The sequence below is a fragment of the Mustelus asterias genome, chromosome 17 (genome assembly GCF_964213995.1).
Source record: "Mustelus asterias chromosome 17, sMusAst1.hap1.1, whole genome shotgun sequence".
In the NCBI taxonomy this organism is placed as follows: Eukaryota; Metazoa; Chordata; class Chondrichthyes; order Carcharhiniformes; family Triakidae; genus Mustelus; species Mustelus asterias.
In genome coordinates, this window is record NC_135817.1 from 38,581,117 (window position 1) to 38,600,202 (window position 19,086).

The 19,086-nt window shown below is 49.6% G+C and overlaps 1 protein-coding gene across 1 annotated transcript in view; it reads right to left on the reverse strand.

Moving 5' to 3' along the window:
- LOC144506055 (organic solute transporter subunit alpha-like) overlaps positions 1 to 19,086 on the reverse strand; it is a 63,639-nt gene that overhangs the window by 20,785 nt on the left and 23,768 nt on the right. The window contains exon 2 of the mRNA XM_078231873.1: positions 8,653 to 8,877. Coding sequence (XP_078087999.1) covers positions 8,653 to 8,877 — 225 coding nt within the window. The remainder of the gene's footprint in view (positions 1 to 8,652; positions 8,878 to 19,086) is intronic.

Consider the following 19,086-nt stretch of genomic DNA (forward strand, 5'->3'; position numbering starts at 1 on the left):
CTGCACTTCTGCCTTCATCCCATCCCCTCTATCCCAGAACCATGATAGAGTTCCCCTTGTTCTCACTTTCCATCCAACCCCCAGTCTCCAAATTCAAAGGATCATCCACCACCATTTCCGCTAACTCCAGCTTGATGTCATCACCAAACACGCATCCTCCCCACCCCACCACTCAACATCCCCCCACCCCCACCACCTCCTCCCCCACCCCCCCGCACCCCCAACACCTCCTCCCCCACACCCCCTTGCCCACACCCCCAACACCTCCTCCCCACCCCCCCATCTCCTCCCCCATCCCCCCACATCTCCTCCCCCACCCACCCCCACACCTCCTCCCCCACCCACCCCCACACCTCCTCCCCCACCCCCCCACAGCTCCTCCCCCCACCCCCCCACACCTCCTCCCCCACCCCCCCCACACCTCCTCCCCCACCACCCCACACCTCCTCCCCCACCCCCCCCACACCTCCTCCACCCACACCCCCTCCCCCACACCTCCTCCCCCACACACCTCCTCCAGCCCCCCCACACCCCTCCTCCTCCCCCACCCCTCCTCCCCCACCCCCCGACACCACCTCCCCCACACCTGCTCCCCCACCCCGCCGACACCTCCTCCCCCACCCCCCCACACCTCCTCCCCCACCCCCCCGCCGCACCTCCTCGCCCACCCCCCCGCCGCACCTCCTCCCCCACCCCCCCGCCACACCTCCTCCCCCACCCCCCCGCCACACCTCCTCCCCCACCCCCCCCACACCTCCTCCCCCACACCCCCCACACCTCCTCCCCCACCGCCCTCACCTCCTCCCCCACCCCCCCCTCACCTCCTCCCCCACCCCCCCTCACCTCCTCCCCCACCCCCCCACACCTCCTCCCCCACACCTCCTCACCCCCACAGCTCCTCCACCAACACCTCCTCCCCCCCACAGCACCTCCCCCCCACCCCGCTACCCCCTACCCCCCACACCCCCCCCCCCGGCACCCCCTACCCCCCGCACCCCCCTACCCCGCACTCCCCTAAACCCCCACCCCCTCACCAAGGACCCCCATACCCCCCCCACCCCGCACCCCCCCCGACCTCCCCCCGCACCCCTCTACCCACCCCCGCAACCCTCTACCCACCCGCAGCCCACAACCCCTCCCACCCCCCTACCCACGTCCCCGTACCCCCTACCCCCCGCACTCCCCCCGATCCCCTACACCCCCTAGCCCCTCCCGGCATTCCCTACCCCCCCCCCCGCACACCCCACCCCCACACCCCCCTAGCCCCCCCAACCTCCTACCCCACCCCATTCCACCCTACCCCCCCCACCCCAGACCCCCCTACCCCCCCAACCCGCATGCCCCTACCCCTCCACCCCCCTACCCCACACCCCCCTAGCCCCCCCCACCCCTCTAGCCCCCCCCACCCCGCACCCCCCTACCCGCACATCCCTACCCCCCCACCACCCCCGACCCCCCACCCTCCCCGACACCTCCCCGCACACCCAACCCCCCCCGCAACCCCTACCAGCCCCGCACCCCCTACCCCCCCACTACCACCCCCACACCCACCCCCACCTACCACCCCCCGCCCGACCCGACCCCCCCACACGCCAAACCCCCCCTGCACCCCCGCCCCCCCACACGCCAAACCCCCCCTGCACCCCCCGCACCCCCTACCCGCTCCGCACCCCCTACCACCCCCCAACCCCACCCTCCCCGACCACCCCCAACTCCACCCTCCCCGACCCCCACCCTCCCGACCCCCCAACCCACCCCCTACTCCCCCCCCACCCCCTACCCCCCGCAACCCCTGCCCCCCCGCGCCCCCTACCACCCCCACGCCCACCCGCACCCCCTACGCCCCCCCCGCACCCCCTACACGCCCCTCGCACCCCCTACCCCCCCTCCGCACCCACTACCCCCCCAACCCCTCCCCCCCCGCATCCCCAACCCCCCCCCGCACCCCCTACCTGCCCCGCACCCCCTACCCCCCCGACCACCCCCAACCCCACCCTCCCCAACCCCCCCTAATCACCCCCCACCACCCCCAACCCGCCCCCCCTACCCCATCCTCCCCGACCCCCCAACCTCTCTACACACCCCCCACACCCCCTCCGCACCCACTACCCCGACCTCCGCACCCACTACCCCCCCCACCCCCCCTAACCCACCCCACATCCCCCTACCCCCCTCCCACATCCCCCTACCCCACCCCACATCATCCTATCCCCCTCCCACATCCCCCTACCCCCTCCCACATCCCCTACCCCCTCCCACATCCCCCTACCACCCCCTCGCACCCACTACTCCCCCCAACCCCTCCCCCCACCCCCTCCCCCCCAACCCCCCAAGCACCCCCTCGACCACCCCCAACCCCACCCTCGCCGACCCCCCACCACACCCCGCACTCCCAAACCCCCCGCACCCCCTGCCCCCCCGCACTCCCTACGCCCCCCACCCCTACTCCCCCCGCACTCCCTACGCCCCCCCACCCCTACTCCCCCCGCACCCCCTACTCCCCCCACACCCCCTACCCCCCTGCACCCCCACACCCCCTCGCACCCACTTCCCCGCACCCCCTACCCCACCCCGCACCACCCCACCCCGCACCACCCTACCCCCCCACCACACATCCCCCTACCCCCCCCACATCCCCCTACCCCCCTCCCACATCCCCCTACCCCCCACACCCCCCTACCCCACATCCCCCTACCCCCCTCCCACATCCCCCTACCCGCCTCCCCCTACCCCCCTCCCACATCCCCCTACTACCCACCCTCGCACCCCCTCCTCCCCCACTCGCACCCCCTCAACCCCTACCCCACCACCCCCTGCACCTCCTACCCCTCCCCCCACACCCCAAACCCCATCCCCTCCCCCCAACCCCCACCGCACCCCCTACCCCCCCCGCACCCACTACCCCGCCCACCCCCCTGCACCTCCTACCCCGCCCACCCCCCTGCACCTCCTACCCCGCACCACCCTACCCCCCCACACCCCCCGCCCACATCCCCTTACCCCCCCACCCACATCCCCTTACCCCCCCACCCACATCCCCTTACCCCCCCACCCACATCCCCTTACCCCCCGCCCACATCCCCTTACCCCCCGCCCACATCCCCTTACCCCCCACCCCCTGCACCTCCCACCCCTCCCCCCCGCAACCCCCTCACCGCACCCCAAACCACCCCACCAACCCCCCCACCAACCCCCCCGCACCCCCAACCCCCCCCGCACCCCCCAACCCACACCCCCAACCCCCTCCCCCCGCACCCCCCAACCCACACCCCCAACCCCCTCCCCCCGCACCCCCCAAATATGTGTAAGTTAGGTGGATAAATACATGGGTTTATGGGTTAGGGTGGGGGGTGCGCTTGGGTAAGATGCTCTTTCAGAGGGTTCATGCTGACACGATGGGGCGAATTTGTGTCTTGCTGCACTGATTCTATGATTCTCACACTCACAATGCTGCCCTCAGTCTGCTACTTCCATCACTTCCAATGATGTCCAACTCAAGCATGAGGAACAGCATTTCATCTTCCAATTGGATACCTCTATACCCCAATAGAGGTTGTGTACCTCTGGACACAACACTGAATTCAAAAACTTCAGATCTGAATTAACTCTGTCCTCCATTTTGATTAGTTTTTGCCAATCTATCTTGTTTCATGTTTCTGCTTTCACACAAAGCTGTTCCTTATTCTGCCATTAACAGTTCGTTATTTTCTACAAGCGTTACCCTTTTGTTCCGTGGGGCTGGGGTGTATTATCGACCCCGATAATCACCTTTTGGTTTGACGTTTTAAGTTTTCTTTCGACTTTGATTTTGGTTCGGGCTGGTCTCCCCTTCCTTTTGGGGAGCCGCCCCTTTTACTTTGTCCCTAAGTTAATTTGAGTTCGTTTATTACGTTGGTACCCGAAAAAGCTACCCTTTTGTTCCGTGACATCTTTGTTATTTTAGTGTTTCCTGTCAAAGCAATAGGACCCCACACGGCGGCCACTGATACCCATCTGACTATGTACACTCGTCAGCACATGTACATAAATCCAATTATGTCACTCTGCTGCACCCAGGCTGCCAGAAAGTTGTTCAAAATGCGACTGCCCGATTTAAAAATTGGTGAAATTAAAGGCCAAGCCCAAAGTGAAAGGAGCAAAGGCTAAGAAAGCAGCACCACAAAAGAAGTGAAACAACGCAAGCAAATTGCAAGCCTCTGAACCCAAAGGATTTTGTAGAGCCACCCACCTCCCTCAGGAAAGAGACCAATGATCCCCGTCCAGGCACAAGAAACGGATATCAGATAGAAACATGCCCGCCCCGCCCCGCCCCCATCCAAAGACCTTTCATGGCGGGAACCCCGTTACATAATTGGTGGGAACAATCTCAACAGGAAATCCCGCTGGCCTAAAAGCCATTTTGGGACTTCCGTTGGATTCTCCACGCCCTCCGGCCTTCTTGTCCATCAAAAATAGGGGAAGAAAATGCATCCCCCGCCCACCATCCCTGTATTCAGGCAGGAATATTGCTGACAGGTCTGGATTTAAAAAGGTCTGTTTCTAACAATTATGAAGTATAATGCTCTGAATGGCAGAGTGATGCACTACAATACACATTATCTACTTTTACATCAAACACAGCTTTAACCTCTCCTGCCCTCTAACCCATCCCCGACGTTCCTTTTTATTCTACTCAACCCACCCCCCTTTTTCAACAGTATAAGACCCATCACATTTCTACCTCTTCAGTTCTGAAGGAGTTGAATTGGACTCAAAATGTTAACTCTGTTTTCTCTCACCACCTGTGTTTTTATTACTTTTTTAAACAATTTTTGTCCATTTCTAAATCTACCTTACATTCACAATCCACAAGTTGGCTGTCAATGTTAAATGAAAACATTCACACCAATTGTAAACTTGGAGCAATAATTAGATGTAAATGTTCAAATCAGCCCCAAAGTTTATTTCCTTCACACTCCCCCCCCCCCCCCCCTTGGGAAATGAATCCGTTTGAACCTCGTCATTAACACTCCTTCCACAGCTAACAAATGCTGGAATGGGATTTAAAGCCAGAAGTCCTGGCTCAGAGACAGATCAGAGACAGGGCACTATCCATTGAGCCACAAGACTTCCGACCCAATGTGAAGCAAAGCAAGGCTGCTTCCTCCATGTTGCAGTGTTTTGATCAAGTCCAGATTCAGACTGCATCTCGGTGCCAAACAATGAATCCTAACCACTTGCCGATAGCATCATTAAAAGAACTGAGTTACAATATTAACATAGAGAAGTTTAGTTAACTCTTCACCTGCTGTATAAACTGGAATAATAGTTAGGAAATGCTGCGATTGACAGATTAAAGATTTATTCATATTTTTAACATTCTGAAAAAGACGGGAAAGAGTTGATTCTGAACCGTTCGAAGCTAGAATAGTAAACGGCGTTGTTGCTACAAGACTGGATGGATTTACTTGTGCCCGACAGTGGAGCAAAGTTCAGCAGCAGCCCCATTCTTGCCGCTTCATTTACAAGGAGAGTTGAACTGAGTTAGAGAATGGAGGAGGGGGGGGGGGCGGTTACTTGTGGGCAGAGAGCGGAAAGTTAGCAGTATCCAGTTAGCTCAGAAAGCCCCTGAGCTTTCCTCTAAATGCAGCCACGCAAGTGTCCTTTGGCAGCCCCTCCTCACAGCAGCCCGGCTCCTGCAGCATTCAGTGAGACTCACTCAGGCACCGGCTTCTCGCCCCTTCCCACCCAGCACATCCCCCAGATTTCAGCTCAGGACCCGGCTCTCTGCTGCTCGCTTCACTTTGGCATCTGCGCCCATTGCAGATCCGCTTCACATCGCCAGCTGCCCAGACTGAGAACGGGAGCAGTTTGCGGCATCTTCATTGTCTTTCCCAGCGGCTGATTCACAGGCATCAGTGGAGCAGTCAATAAAATTGGTGATGCTCAATAAATTAGAATTGTAGAAACACAGATATCTCAGAGGTTGGGAGGAGAATACAAAGAGGCAGGATGGAGCTCTAGCAGCATTCAAAACTGAGGTTTCAAATTTTAAAACCGAGGCGGTGCTTAATCAGGAGTCAATGTAGGCTAATGAGAACAGGGGGATGGGTGAATGGTACTTGGTGCAAGTTAGAACTCAGGTTTGGATGACCTGAAGTTTATAGAGGGTAGATCATAGGAGGCAGCTCGGGTTTGCATTAAAATAATGAAGTTCAAAGGTAATACGGACATGAATAAGACTTGCAGTAGCAGATGGGCTGAGGGATGGGCAGAGTTGTCTGTTGTTATGGAGGTGAAAATAAGCCATCTTAAGGCTGAGTGGTCAGAAACTCATCCTATGGTCAGACATGACACTTTTTGAGAATGGTCTGGGTCAGCCTCAGACTGTTGCAAAAAGGGATAGTTGGTGGTTAGAGAATGGAGTTTGTGGCCGGGACTAAAGACAATGAACGTAAGAACATAAAAAAGAGGAGCAAGAGTAGACCATATGTTCCCTCGAGCCTGCTCCACCATTCAATATATCATGGTTGATCTTTACCTCAATTCCACTTTCCTGTCCATTCTCTATTCCCTCTGAGTCCAAAAATCTGTTTATCCCAGCCTTAAATATACTCAACAAATTAGCATTCAGAATGCTTTGGAGGAAAGAATTCCAAAGATTTACAACCCTCTGAGTGAAGAAGTTCCTTCTCATCTCAGTCCCAAATGATGGATCATTTCTGAGAATTCTAGACTCTCCAGTCAAAGAAAGTAACCGAGAACATCTACCCTGTCAGAATGTTATATGTTTCAATAATATCACCTTTCATTCTTCTAAACTCCACAGACTAGAGGCCCACTCTATTCAACCCTTTCATCATAGGACAAACCTTCAAAGCCAGGAATCAACCAGGAACCAGGAAGCCAGGAACTTCATCACGCTACCTCAAAGACAAATATACCCTCTCTTAGACAAGGGGACAAAAACCCTGTACATTGTCCCAGGTATGGTCTCACCAAAGCACAGTACAATTGAAAAGATGAATTTTTATGTAGGCCATTTGGCCCTTCAAGCCTGTTCCACCATTCAATAAGATCACAATTGATCTCAACTCCACATTCCCAGCTACACCTGAAACCTTCCATGCCCGTGCCTAACAAGAATCTATCTAGCTCTGCCTTCAAAATATTCAAAGATTCTGCTTCCACCATCTTTTGGGGAAGAGATTCCAAGGACTCACCACCACCCTGTGAGAGGAAAACATTCTCCTCATCTCTGTCTGTAGATTCTCCCATAAGAGGAAACATTCTCTCCACATCGATCCTGTCAAGACCCCTGATCAAAGTTATTTCAAAATATAAGCAGCTGGATTGAAGATGAGAGACACAGGAACTGAACTGTACGGTGTAGTCCAATGCAGAATCATATAGTCTTGATGTCAAAAAAGTCAGGAATTTGGAAACCAGATTTGAGAAAGCATTCAGGTGCGCACAAGAAAATAAGCAAAGTGCAGGGGTTTGGTGTTTAAAGTGACAATTTAACCCGGCAGTTAACTTGTAGTGAGGGCTAAAATGCTCCCATTATGAGAGCTAGAGAAACTTAAACAGCGGAAGACAGGGGTGCACAGGGGACAGGGCTAAGGATGATGGCGGATTGCCAGGGAATAGAGGTATAGAGTTCCTGTGGGTGTTCCCGATGGAGCTGGCCACTCAGGAGCCACCTATACTCGCTTCAACATTCCCTGCCGTGCCCATTGTGTTTTATGGGACTTTCACAATCAATAACTTCAGCATCAGTGTGAAATAAAACCATTCTCAGATAGACGTAAAGGGTCGAAATAGAACAGCAAGGCTGCCTCCCCCAGGTTGCAGTGTTTTGATCAAGTCCAGATTCAGACTGTATTTACAGACTGCAGCGAGGTGCCAAACAAAATCACATTAGAATTGTAAATGAATCCTAACCACTTGCCTATAGCATCATTAAAATAACTGAGTTACAATATTAACAACATAGAGAAGTTTAGTTAACTCTTCATCTGCTGTATAAACTGGAATAATAGTTAGGAAATGCTGCGATTGACAGATTAAAGATTTGTTCATATTTTTAACATTCTGAAAAAGACGGAACAGAGTTGATTCTGAACCGTTCGAAGCTAGAATAGTAAACGGCGTTGTTGCTACAAGACTGGATGGATTTACTTGTGCCCGACAGTGGAGCAAAGTTCAGCAGCAGCCCCATTCTTGTCGCTTCATTTACAAGGAGAGTTGAAGTGAGTTAGAGAATGGAGGGGGGGTTACTTGTGGGCAGAGCGGAAAGTTAGCAGTATCCAGTTAGCTCAGAAAGCCCCTGAGCTTTCCTCTAAATGCAGCCACGCAAGTGTCCTTTGGCAGCCCCTCCTCACAGCAGCCCGGCTCCTGCAGCATTCAGTGAGACTCACTCAGGCACCGGCTTCTCGCCCCTTCCCACCCAGCACATCCCCCAGATTTCAGCTCAGGACCCGGCTCTCTGCTGCTCGCTTCACTTTGGCATCTGCGCCCATTGCAGATCCGCTTCACATCGCCAGCTGCCCAGACTGAGAACGGGAGCAGTTTGCGGCATCTTCATTGCCTTTCCCAGCGGCTGATTCACAAATCCCAATTTTCATGCATCATGTCGGCAAGGATTGAATTAAATTCCATTTTCTTACTCACCCTTTAAAATATCCGCGGCTTTGGGTGGACTGGAGCCGCAGTAAAGGGTCAGGCTCTGGTTTGCTCCGTCAGTCATCTCTCCAACAGCCACACTAACTTTCTGTTCAGGTTCAGGAGGCGGACTGAGACCAAAGCAGCCTGACTGTAACTGCACACTGGCAATCTGCTGCAACTCCCCACACCTTGATTCACTCTCGCCTCTCAGAGGTTCTTCGGGTGATAAATCTCAAGGAACAAAGCTATAAAGCAATATAGCGATTACAAACTGAAATGTCAACCCTGCCTCTCCTGACAACTATGAGCCAGTCACCAACCCTGTTACCGGGAAAGCACAGAAGTTCCAGCTGCAATGGCCAGTATCTCTCAACACCAAGTAACTAACCACATTAGTGCCAACAGTTGCCCATTGATTCATAAAGCTCTGCTCAGAGTTAAATGTCACAGCTAACTTAGAAACAACTTCGACTAGCACCCATCAACTGTTAAATTTGGATACAAATTTAAAAAACACAGCAAAACAATGTTATTCTTCTCACTGGAGGCCTCCAGTGGACAAGGACTGGGAAATGAAGAACATGAATTTAGTAATTGTTTCTCAGCCTTTTGGCTAAGATCAGGCATCAGATCAAGCCCAAGATGGGGTGCAATGCCTCATCTTGACAGTTTGGATCTTGTTTGTCCTTTTATGTGGACCATGAATTGGATTCAATTGGAATTTGAATTTTGGTTATTTTCCTATTTAGCTTTTCTTGCTAAAGGACAAGGGGAGAAGATTTTGCTGAAGCTGTACAAAGCCCTAACTAAATTACATCTGAAGCACTTTATGCAAGCACCACACCTTAGAAATGATTTATTAGCCCTGAAAGGAAGATGGTTTGGTTTCACCAGAATGTTTACTATTAGGAGTCACTTGACAGATGTGTGCAAAATTATGAGGGGAAGAAATAGAATGGACAGGATGAAATTGTTTCCCTTGGTAGAGAATTCTAGGACCAGGGGTCATAGATTTAAGACAAGTGGCAGCAGGTGTCAAGGGAACATGAGGAAGAACCTGGTGGGTGTCCGAAATTTGCCACCCGACTTGATGGTGGAGGCAGAGAACCTAAATTATTTTTTAAAAAATACCTGGGTCTGCATTTTAAGTGTTGTAAGCTACAGGCTATGGGCCAGGTGTAGGAAGGTAGGATTAGAAAGGGCACCTGGGTATTCTCAGGCTGGCATGGATAAGATGGACCGAATGGCCTCTTTCTGTGCTATAACTTTCTATTGTTCAATGGTTCTATAATACTTGAAGAGTGAAGAAGACCTTCCATTCAGACTTGTAACATACCTTCTCTAAAACAAGACAACAATGTGAATTACAAACTATTTCTTTTTTAAAAACTTGTAAAAGTGCACTATTCTTTTCCACTGTACTTTTCTTGAATATGTTTATGCATACAATTGTGTGACTGAGTATCGTGGCATTAGACTTCAGGATGAATGCTTAAATAAGCAATTATCTTTCTTTGGTTAAACCTACAAAAAGTTTGCTACTGGTTATTCAAATCATTCATACTCTTCAGATTAAAAAACACACATCTTCCTCTTTAAAGTTCACAGATTACAGACCATAGAATCCCTACAGTGCAGAAAGAGGCCATTTGGCCCATCGAGTTTGCACCGACAACAATCCACTTAGGCCCTATCCCAGTAACCCCACGAATTTACACTGCTAATCCCCCTGACACTAAGGGTCAATTTAACATGGCCAATCCACCTAAGCTGCACGTTTTTGCTCTGTGGGAGGAAACCGGAGCACCCGGAGGAAACCCACGCAGACATGAGGAACATGCAAACTCCACACAGACAGTGACCCAAGCCGAGAATCAAACCCAGGTCCCTGGAGCTGTGGGGCAGCAGTGCTATCCACTGCGCCACCGTGCCGCTCATACGTCACCAAGCCGCCCGCTGAGAAGTTGGGAAGGAAACAGGTCTTTCATCAATTCTCTCTCACCCTATCTGTACACCTGGCTCTAGTTGTAAGGTTATGTCCTATAATCCTAGATACCCCCATCATTGTTAAAAAAGTTTCCATCAATTCCTTTCAAAATCCTAAAAAACTCAATCAAATCAAATCAGCGGTTAACTTTCAATACTACAGGGTAAGAGCTAGATTTTATAATCTCGCCTCATAATATAACCTTTGAAGTCCTAGAAACATTCTGGTGAAACTAAACCATCTTCCTTTCAGGGCTAATAAATCATTCCTAAGGTGTGGTGCTTGCACAAAGTGCTTCAGATGTAATTTAGTTAGGGCTTCGTACAGCTTCAGCAAAATCTTCTCCCCTTGTTCTTCAGCAAGAAAAGCTAACATTTTATTTGTCTTTTTGAATTTTTTTGAACATGACAGCTATCATTTTAGAGACCTCCATATGGACCCTTAAATTTCTTTGGATCTCCAATGTTCTTAGGTTTTCACCAGCTAAGAATTGCTCAGATCTATCTTTCCTGGCCCAAAATGCATGACCTCTTATTTATCTGCAGTAAAATCCACCTGCCACAGTTTGTCCACTCACTTAATCTATGTCTTTGTAATTTTATACTCCTGTCCACTGTACCAATATTTGAGGCATCAGCAAACCTGAATACATGGCTCCTCTTTGCATTACCTATGCCATTCTTCAAAAAATTAACTAAATTAGTTAGTAATGACCATTTGCTAACCAGGTTGGCTATTTAATCAACTTAAATTCCTCTAATTACTCAGTCAATTGCTTGAACATTGCTGAACAGAGAGACACGTTGCTGAAGCTTTTTAGCATGCACTCATCTGGACTAAACAAGAGTGCCAAATTTCAAAGAATTTATACTACAGGAGGAAAGTGTGTTGATTGGTTGGTAAGTCAACTCTGATTAGCTGAGGCGTTACTGCGGAGAACTATAGGCTCCTGGGTAATTCAAAAAATGTGCAAGGTTTGAACATATTTATTTTGTTTGCAGAGAATGGGTCCTTTTTTATGAATGAATATTGCTCCTAGCAAGTGTAGGTGGGCCACATCACAAACTCGACTTGAGTAGGCCGAGATTAATGTTCCCTCTGATGAATGACCAAACATATTCAGCATCCAGTAGTAGTGGTCAGCCAGGTATGCACGCCCATGATAATACTTTGTCTCAGGTTAACAGAAGATTTATGCTCTCCTGCTAGTGTTCTCATGTGCCAGAACTTTGCAGGAGCTCAAGAGATAGAGCCTGAGGTTATTCCCAATCAGGAAAAAGATATGCTCATCCCACCAAAGCTCCCCAGTAAATACTGCAGCTAGCCACCCCACACCCTCCTGCCAGTTAGAAAAGTAGGAGTTTAGGTTTAAGGGAACCAACTCCCAGAAAGAATGGGTGTTAATTAAAATGATCCATTGCACTGAAGTTATTTGTTCGGATGATTGGGCCTGAACTTCTGCGGGGTGGCCATCAGAGAGGGATTTCTACACCACTCCTAATTTCTTACTGGAAATCCAGCTACACCTTTCTTGTCCAACCTTCTGGCTTTGGCTGGGCGAGAACTACTTGGTGTCGCACATTCCTGAGATCTTGTTTCGAGGATTAGAGAGTCGGAGGTAAGGAAGTCACTTTGTTGCAGCATAAGCTATTGTAAAGCAGGTCATGTTAAAGATCCAGCCACTTTCAGAAGCCAGAGAGAAGGTTAGTTTGTAAGGTATGTGGGTAGGATTGGGGTTGGGAGGTGTTCCATCAGTCGGCTGTTTGTGGTTGGCTGGGGTGGGGGGGGGATTTGGGGAGGTTGGTCAGTGGCGGGGTGGTCAGGTGGGGTCTCGTGGGTGGGGTCGGGAAAATGGAGGGGTATCCTGTAAAGGGGGGGGGGGGGGGGGTGGGTTGGGGATTGGCAGTACCATACTTATCCAGGAGTTAAAAGTGATTTTAAATGGGTAGCTCTTCTGGTAAGACAGTCAGAACCATCTGAAATTTGTGATTTATATCATGCTTTTAGATGGTTCTGTTTGCAGAACAATTGCCCGATGGAAGTTTGAACCTCTTGGGCAATTGGCATGCAATCTTCACCTGCAGACTTCCAGGGTGGTGGGGTGGGGCTCCCCCGCGCATCTTTGGGGTAACCCCAGTTGCAACACTCCAGAACTCAGAAGTTAGGGCCACTGTTTTGATAAGAAATGGAAATGTTGAAATGCTTTTGAGGCAATTCAAAATGGTATAGGAGTGATGGGTCATCTCAACCAGGTGGGAGTACGTATACTGGCTAACATGAGTGAATTACCAAGCCAAGGTCCGTGGGGGCACAATAGAACAAGAGTACAGATCAGAAAGGAAAATGCCTGAAAGTGAATGTTGGGGAGAAAGGAGGAAGAGAAAGTGGATACATATGAATGCTAGTTGCATATGAAACATGTTTTTAGATTTGGAAATAATACATGTTGAATAAAAATACAATATACTATATTCAAGATAATGGACTCAAAAACAGTGCAAACTGAGAGTTACCTTGGGTTTTACAATAGTAAGGTATCATTCTGGAAACTGCTATTATGTGCATTTTAGGGATTAAAGTAAAGTTTATTTATTAATCACAAATAAGGCTTACATTAACACTACAATGAAGTTACTGTGAAATTCCCCTAGTCACCACAGTCTGGCATCTGTTTGGGTCAATGCACCTAACCAGCATATCTTTCAGAATGTGGGAGGAAATTGGAGCATCCGGAGGAAACCCATGCAGTCATGTGGGAGAACGTGCAAACACAGACAATGACCCAAGCAGGGTCCCTGGCGCTGTGAGGCAGCAGTGCAAACCACTGTGCCATCGTGCCACTAAAATTTTATGGGAAAGGAAACTTTCCACTTTGACTATCCTTGGTTTTGCAATAGGGTAATTCTGTTTGGAATCATTCAGAATAGCCAAGAACAGCCAATGTTGCTGAATGTTTCTGGATTACTTTATTTGGTGTATTTTGGCAGAATGCTTCCTTAAAGGCATTAACTAAATATATCTTTTATAGTACTTAGAACATCTGTCTTCCTGGATGCCCTGATGTTGCAGGAGCTACATCCTTGCTAATGCTGCCTGTTTATCCTCCTTCATAGTTAATTGTTGTTATATGGCAAACTTGTAGATACTTCAGCAGATAATGTTGATCCTGTAGAATCTGTGTGAATTGATTAATGGTGCACTCTTTGAGTTGATTTTTATGGGGCCTGCAGAAGCAAGTTACGAGTGGGTGGGTTCGGGGTTGTTGGGGCAGTGGCAAAAATTCAAGAGGAAGGCTGACAGTGGCATGCCAATCATCATCCTACTGTTTTGGGAGAGAAAATCGATGATGGTTCTCTTGCCCAGAGGCCAATCATGCTATTGAAGTTGGGTATTGAGAGCTTCTTCCCACCAGTGTTAGAGTAGAACCAGTGACAAGTGGGCCTTCTGCCACATGGAGAGATCGCCTGGGAAACTTTGACCTTTTCCTATGGCCCCGGCTGGGATCACAACAGAGCCTCCACAGGCAATGGCTGACCCTGCAACAACATTCCCTTGCTTTCACAAAACTAGGATGGCACAGTAGCTAGCACTGCTGCCTCACAGTGCCAGGGACCCGGGTTTGATTCCCAGCTTGGATCACTGTCTGTGTGGAATCTGCACGTTGTTCCCCTGTCTGCAAAGAACTGGTGATTGCAAACAGAGAGCGGGAGAAAAGGCCCATTATACTGCATGGTGACACTCTTAAGGTGACGCAGGAAATCTAGCCCCAGGAGTACGGCAGCGCCGAGTTGTGGCAGCACGAGGAGCCTGAGGTTTTTGTACACTGTGCCCCGTACAGTCAGGGTCGTCACGCAGTACCCGAGGACATCCACCGAGTGGGACTTTAAAGCCATGGAGATCGTTTGCTTCACTGGCAGTACTGAAAGAGCGTAGCGTAGTGTTAGGGTGAATAAAGCTCTCTGTACTCCCACAGTCAAATAAACAGTTTGTAGTGCGACCATTTACCTCGATGTCCATCATGGAACTGGCGAGTTGGTGAGGCCTGGATTGGTCCAGCGTAACCGAAGCCACCGTTGGATTTTGCGGCGCGGCTGAAGGCGTCCAAGATGGCAGCCCGCACGGCTCACACGCGGCTGAAGACGTCCAAGATGGCGCCCGCATGGCTCACACGCAGCTGAAGGCATCCAAGATGGCGGCCCGCACAGCTCACACGCAGCTGAAGGCGTCCAAGATGGCGGGTCGCACGCGGCGCTACTGGGCTTGGAGGCCGACTTCGCCTGCATACCTTCGCATAATGGCCCTTCTTTCTTCACCTGGAGCAGATCGCATCCTTCGCCAGGCAGCGTTGTCGGGGGTGCTTCCCCAGGCTGCAGAAGTAGCACTTCGGGTCTCCAGAGACTACCGCAGCGGTCGGGTCATTGGTGGTACGTGGCGTGGCGTAGGCCTGCGGCCCTCCCGAGTACAGAGGTGGCGGCGACTGCGGCGTCCACGATGCGCCCCCGTGGTCAGGGTTGTAGGCCTCAAGATTACGGAAGGCCACCTCTAACGACTCGGCAAACGCTACAGTCTTTTGTGGATCCAACCCACCCTGTTCCAGCAGTCGTTGTCGGATATAGTTTGACCTGATACCCGTGACATAGGCATCTCTGATTAAGTCCTCCGTGTTTTGGGCGGCTGTTACGGCCTTGCAGTTGCAGGCCCTGCCAAGTGCTCGCAACGCACGCAGGAATTGGTTGCCTGATTCTCCTGGCTGTTGTCTGTGAGTAGCCAGAAGATGTCTGGCTTAGATTACATTAGGTCTGTTTGTGGTACTGGCCTTTTAAAAGTTCGATCGCATCATAGAACATAGAACATAGAACAGTACAGCACAGAACAGGCCCTTCGGCCCACGATGTTGTGCCGACCTTCATCTGAAACCAAGATCAAGCTATCCCACTCCCTACCATCCTGGTGTGCTCCATGTGCCTATCCAATAACCGCTTAAATGTTCCTAAAGTGTCTGACTCCACTATCACTGCAGGCAGTCCATTCCACACCCCAACCACTCTCTGCGTGAAGAACCTACCTCTGATATCCTTCCTATATCTCCCACCATGAACCCTATAGTTATGCCCCCTCGTAATAGCTCCATCCACCCGAGGAAATAGTCTTTGAACGTTCACTCGATCTATCCCCTTCATCATTTTATAAACCTCTATTAAGTCTCCCCTCAATCTCCTCCGCTCCAGAGAGAACAGCCCCAGCTCCCTCAACCTTTCCTCATAAGACCGACACTCCAAACCAGGCAGCATCCTGGTAAATCTCCTCTGCACTCTTTCCAGCGCTTCCACATCCTTCTTATAGTGAGGTGACCAGAACTGCACGCAATATTCCAAATGCGGTCTCACCAAGGTCCTGTACAGTTGCAGCATAACCCCACGGCTCTTAAACTCCAACCCCCTGTTAATAAAAGCTAACACACTATATGCCTTCTTCACAGCTCTATCCACTTGAGTGGCAACCTTTAGAGATCTGTGGATATGGACCCCAAGATCTCTCTGTTCCTCCACAGTCTTCAGAACCCTACCTTTGACCCTGTAATCCACATTTAAATTAGTCCTACCAAAATGAATCACCTCACATTTATCAGGGTTAAACTCCATTTGCCATTTTTCAGCCCAGCTTTGCATCCTATCTATGTCTCTTTGCAGCCTACAACACCCCTCCACCTCATCCACTACTCCACCAATCTTGGTGTCATCAGCAAATTTACTGATCCACCCTTCAGCCCCCTCCTCTAAGTCATTAATAAAAATCACAAAGAGCAGAGGACCAAGCACCGATCCCTGCGGCACTCCGCTAGCAACCTGCCTCCAGTCCGAAAATTTTCCATCCACCACCACCCTCTGTCTTCGATCAGACAGCCAGTTACCTATCCAATCGGCCAACTTTCCCTCTATCCCACACCTCCTTACTTTCATCATAAGCCGACCATGGGGGACCTTATCAAACGCCTTACTAAAATTTCCTCGTAAGTTTCAGCGTCTCTGATCATCGAGAATACCTGATCGCTTACCCAGGCGTGGAGCACGTGGAGCTTGTCGGTTTCAGTCCGGACGACGGAGGCGGAGGCGGTGAGGAAAGTTTTGAAACATCGCAGCTAGTGATCAAAGCTGTTAGAAGCTCCTACGGCTTGAGGATCCAATTCTAATCTATCGGGTTTTAGTATCTGCTCCATCCCAAAACTTTTTGGGAATAAAATCAATGCACTATCAATCAAGCTAAGCCTAGTTTGTACGCAAGAACAAATAGGCTTTTATTTGCAAAAGACTTGGAACACACCCATGCTGATGACCTGGTCCAGCGACTGAGGCAGGGAGGTTGGAAGCAGCCACCTTTATACCTGGACCAGGGGGGGAGGAGTCTCAGGCAGGGCCGGCAGGGGCATGCCCAGGCATGTCACACATACACACAGGCAATAAGCTTAACAGTTGGTTACCACATTGTGCACCTGAGGAAGGAGCAGCACTCCGAAAGCTCATGATTCCAAATAAACCTGTTGGACTTTAACCTGGTGTTGTGAGACTTCTTACTGGGACAGTGCAGACAAGGACAGCAAAGTAAAGAGAATAATTAGTGAATGTTGTAGCAGACTGTCTTATCCAGACAAAACTACAACCAAGGAAATGTCTTCTAGGTCACGAAGGCCTGTAAAAACAGATAGAACATCATAGTGAGTTGCCCAAGATATTACATGCAAAAACAAGCAAGAAAAATGGAGAAGCCATGAAAGTTTCCAGTGGTGATATGGATTGCTTCCTTACTCACTTGCTCAATGGCTGACAGGGCCAGTTGCTTTCTTTGATCTAGTTTTCAGTAATGATCCAAGTATGGTAAATCAGTTTGGGAGCTTCTCGGATCTAATGATTGTGGATACTACAACAATCATTTTAATTGTCATATCATGTAAAAAAACAGTGTCAACAATGATAAGCTTGAAACTGAGTAGTCTTTGACTGAATTCATTTTTTTAAAAGAAAGATTAATTAAAATATAGTAATGGTTCAGACAAGCACAGTAGAAAAGTTATAAAGCGATGAGCTAATGACCAGAGAGCAGACATCTCTTGGTTTAACATCTTATGTGAAAGAGGCTTAAGTAAATTATTAAAAAAAACAAATAAAACCTATGAAATGAAGGCAAGGTAAAATTTAGATGTAGGATTTCTGAGAATATATCAATTAATTATTTTCATATATATGTGTATATACACACAAAGGGTAAACAAAGGATGAAGGAGAGTGTTATAGCTTTTTGTGGATTGTGATTTGAGCCAAGATGAGCTGTAAATCTTTGAGTTTTATAAGCCCAATGTGCACACACACTGTTTTAATGGTGTGCTTCAGTAACTTCAAGAAAACACTGAAAAACTTGGCTGCCAGTGAGTGTTTTTGTGCTCGTCTGGCCACTTGTAAATGTCACTTTGTGTATTCTTACCATTTCTTTTATTTAGAAATGAAATTAGGCTACCGGACTGGAAAGAGCCCTTATTTAATGAGGCACAGTGATATACATATATTCAGGAGGCCAACCTGATTTCCAAATTGAATAGCTTTCCCAAAGTTGTTTATTTCTGTTTCTTTTCTTCTTTTAGCTTTCTATTCTATCATCAATCTTCTTTCTCAAAAGTCTTCTCTACTTTTGTTTGGTTCATTTCTACGTTTCAAGAAAACAGCAAATGAATAGAAGGAAGGTTATAAACAAGCAGTCCAAGTATTGACTAAGTGACCAGGGGTAGTCAGACCTTTCATATGGGAAAAGAGCATGCAGAGGAGTGCAGCTCATTTGAAAGGCTATGATTAACAGCAATTGAAGAAATGAGGCTACAGATACTGGTGGAATAAAATTGTACCTAAGAGTTAGATTCTGGAATGGCTCTTTGCAGGGGGAGGTGATGGCAGGAAATAACCAAAGCAGAAAAAAAATAGATAAAAGAAGTGCTGATTTTTTAATACAATTGTATTTCCCAAAAAAGAAGGAAATTTCTGTGATTCTATGAATAAATAGTGGTTAAGTGGTAATAGTTAAGAAAGCCCACCAATACCTCTACTTTCTCAAGAGACTAAAGAAATTTGGCATGTCCAGTACAACTCTCACCAACCTTTCCAGATGCATCATAGAAGGCATTCTTTCTGGTTGTGTCACAGCTTGGTATGGCCCCTGTTCTGTCCAAGACCGCAATAAACTACAAAGGGCCATGAACAAAGCCCAGTCCATCACTCAAACCAACCTCCCATCCATTTGCTCTGTCTACACTTCCCGCTGCCTCGGAAAAACAGCCAGCATAATCAAGGACCCCACGCACCCCGGACATACTCTCTTCCACCTTCTTCCCATTGGGAAAAAGATACAGAAGTTGGAGGACATGTACCAACCGACTCAAGAACAGCTTATGCCCTACTGCCATCAGATTT